Source organism: Erigeron canadensis, chromosome 7, assembly GCF_010389155.1.
Source record: "Erigeron canadensis isolate Cc75 chromosome 7, C_canadensis_v1, whole genome shotgun sequence".
Lineage (NCBI taxonomy): Eukaryota > Viridiplantae > Streptophyta > Magnoliopsida > Asterales > Asteraceae > Erigeron > Erigeron canadensis.
Genome location: NC_057767.1, coordinates 10,795,860 through 10,797,393, shown reverse-complemented (window position 1 = coordinate 10,797,393; position 1,534 = coordinate 10,795,860). Strand labels below are relative to the sequence as shown.

General features: G+C 42.6%; 1 protein-coding gene across 1 annotated transcript; it reads right to left on the bottom strand.

The window, feature by feature from the left end:
• Positions 1–484: 484 nt before the first annotated feature.
• LOC122608954 lies at positions 485–1,255 on the bottom strand. Its single transcript, XM_043782021.1, has one exon. It carries the CDS (start codon positions 1,253–1,255, stop codon positions 485–487), a length of 771 nt encoding a protein of 256 aa, XP_043637956.1.
• Positions 1,256–1,534: the final 279 nt, after the last annotated feature.

Sequence of the window (1,534 nt, the reverse complement as noted above, 5' to 3'; positions counted from 1 at the left end):
GATTTATCCACGTCCTAGTTGTGTACCTCTTACTAGGAAGATTAGTAGCTCTCTCTTGTCTATATCCGCAAATAACAATGGCATGAGAACATGGAAACCTTTGATGCTGCCAAGCTCCACAAGAGCATTTTTTCCTATTCTCCGCCATGACAACATTGCATGTGTACTCGCCTTGTGCATTTCTTTGGTTTGTTATGACCGTGTAATTTCCTGTTCGATCATCACACACTTCCACCCTATGGCTTGTTGAGGCTCTTTCACGCATCTGATAAACCTCCCACATTTTGCGAGCTAGTGGTGGGTTCCAACTGCTGGCCTTCCGGTATTGGCTGACAAAATGGTCTCTTGTCCAAGTAAAAGTGGTCTCAGTTAAAGCTCTAATAGGTAGCATTCGAGCCTGACCAATGATATTGTTTTGGCACTCAACAATGTTTGTCGTTAAGTTACCCTAACGACGAAGCCCCGAGTCGTGCCTTAGAGTCCACTAATCTAAACCAATGTTTCTCAAATACGGCCAAACAGCATCATCTTCACCTTTGACTTGATTCACCGCCCAAGTATACTTAGATGATTGGGATGTGGAACCGATAACCCAAGCCAGATTTTTGATTCTCCTGTTCTTGAAGTGCGAGTTCACATTGCTACAAACATGCCTCAAATAATACCGATGATGCCACCCCTCAATTTGGTTTACTGCATTAAGTATGCCTTGGTGACGGTCTGAAATGATACACAAATCACCCTGCCACTGTGATTCGACATGCTTTTGAAAGAGATTTAGAAACCATCCCCAACTTTCATTAGACTCTTCATCAACCAAGGCAAAAATGACCGGCAATAGTTGTCCATTGGTGTTCTTCGTCACTACAGTTAGCAACTTACCCTTGTAGCTGCCTTTTAAATGAGTGCCAACGACAAAGATCACTGGAATACAATGTTGGAATGCCCTAATTGTCGGTCCAAATGCCCAAAATACAAACTTGAATGTATGTATATAGCTTGAACTGGTTGGAGAATGGAGCCATTCCACACCAGTGTCTGGGTTAGTACGTTGTAATTCAGTAACATACTTGGGCAATGCATCAAAGTTACTCGGCCAAGTTCCATACAACCTTTCAATTGCTATTCTTCTTGCATTCCACGCCTTGGCGTAGCTCACATCGACATTGAAAGTTGTTTTTACTTGCGCCTGGATCTGTCTGACTTTATAAGTTAAATCCTCCCGCACATGTGACAAAATTTCAGAAGCAGTCATACTTGTTGTCATACATCGGTTGTTGTTAGATATCACTTCTCCATAGCAATTGTGACTTTCCACCCACTTTGTGATCTGAAACAATCCTAATCTATTTCTGCTAGATCCAACTACAACCTACCTACACGGGACCCAGTCCATAACACCGCGATAATTCTTCCCCCTGGTCATGCATTGTGCTTTCCAAAACGTTGGCCTCGTATCCATAACAATAAGTTCTCTGTTTTCTCTTATGTTCCAAAGCCTAACAGCGTATACAAGTTCCGCCTTGCTTTGAAA

Bases quoted from the DNA above. Each gene is read 5' to 3' on its own strand.
- LOC122608954 (XM_043782021.1), bottom strand. From the start codon at position 1,255: ATGACTGCTTCTGAAATTTTGTCACATGTGCGGGAGGATTTAACTTAT.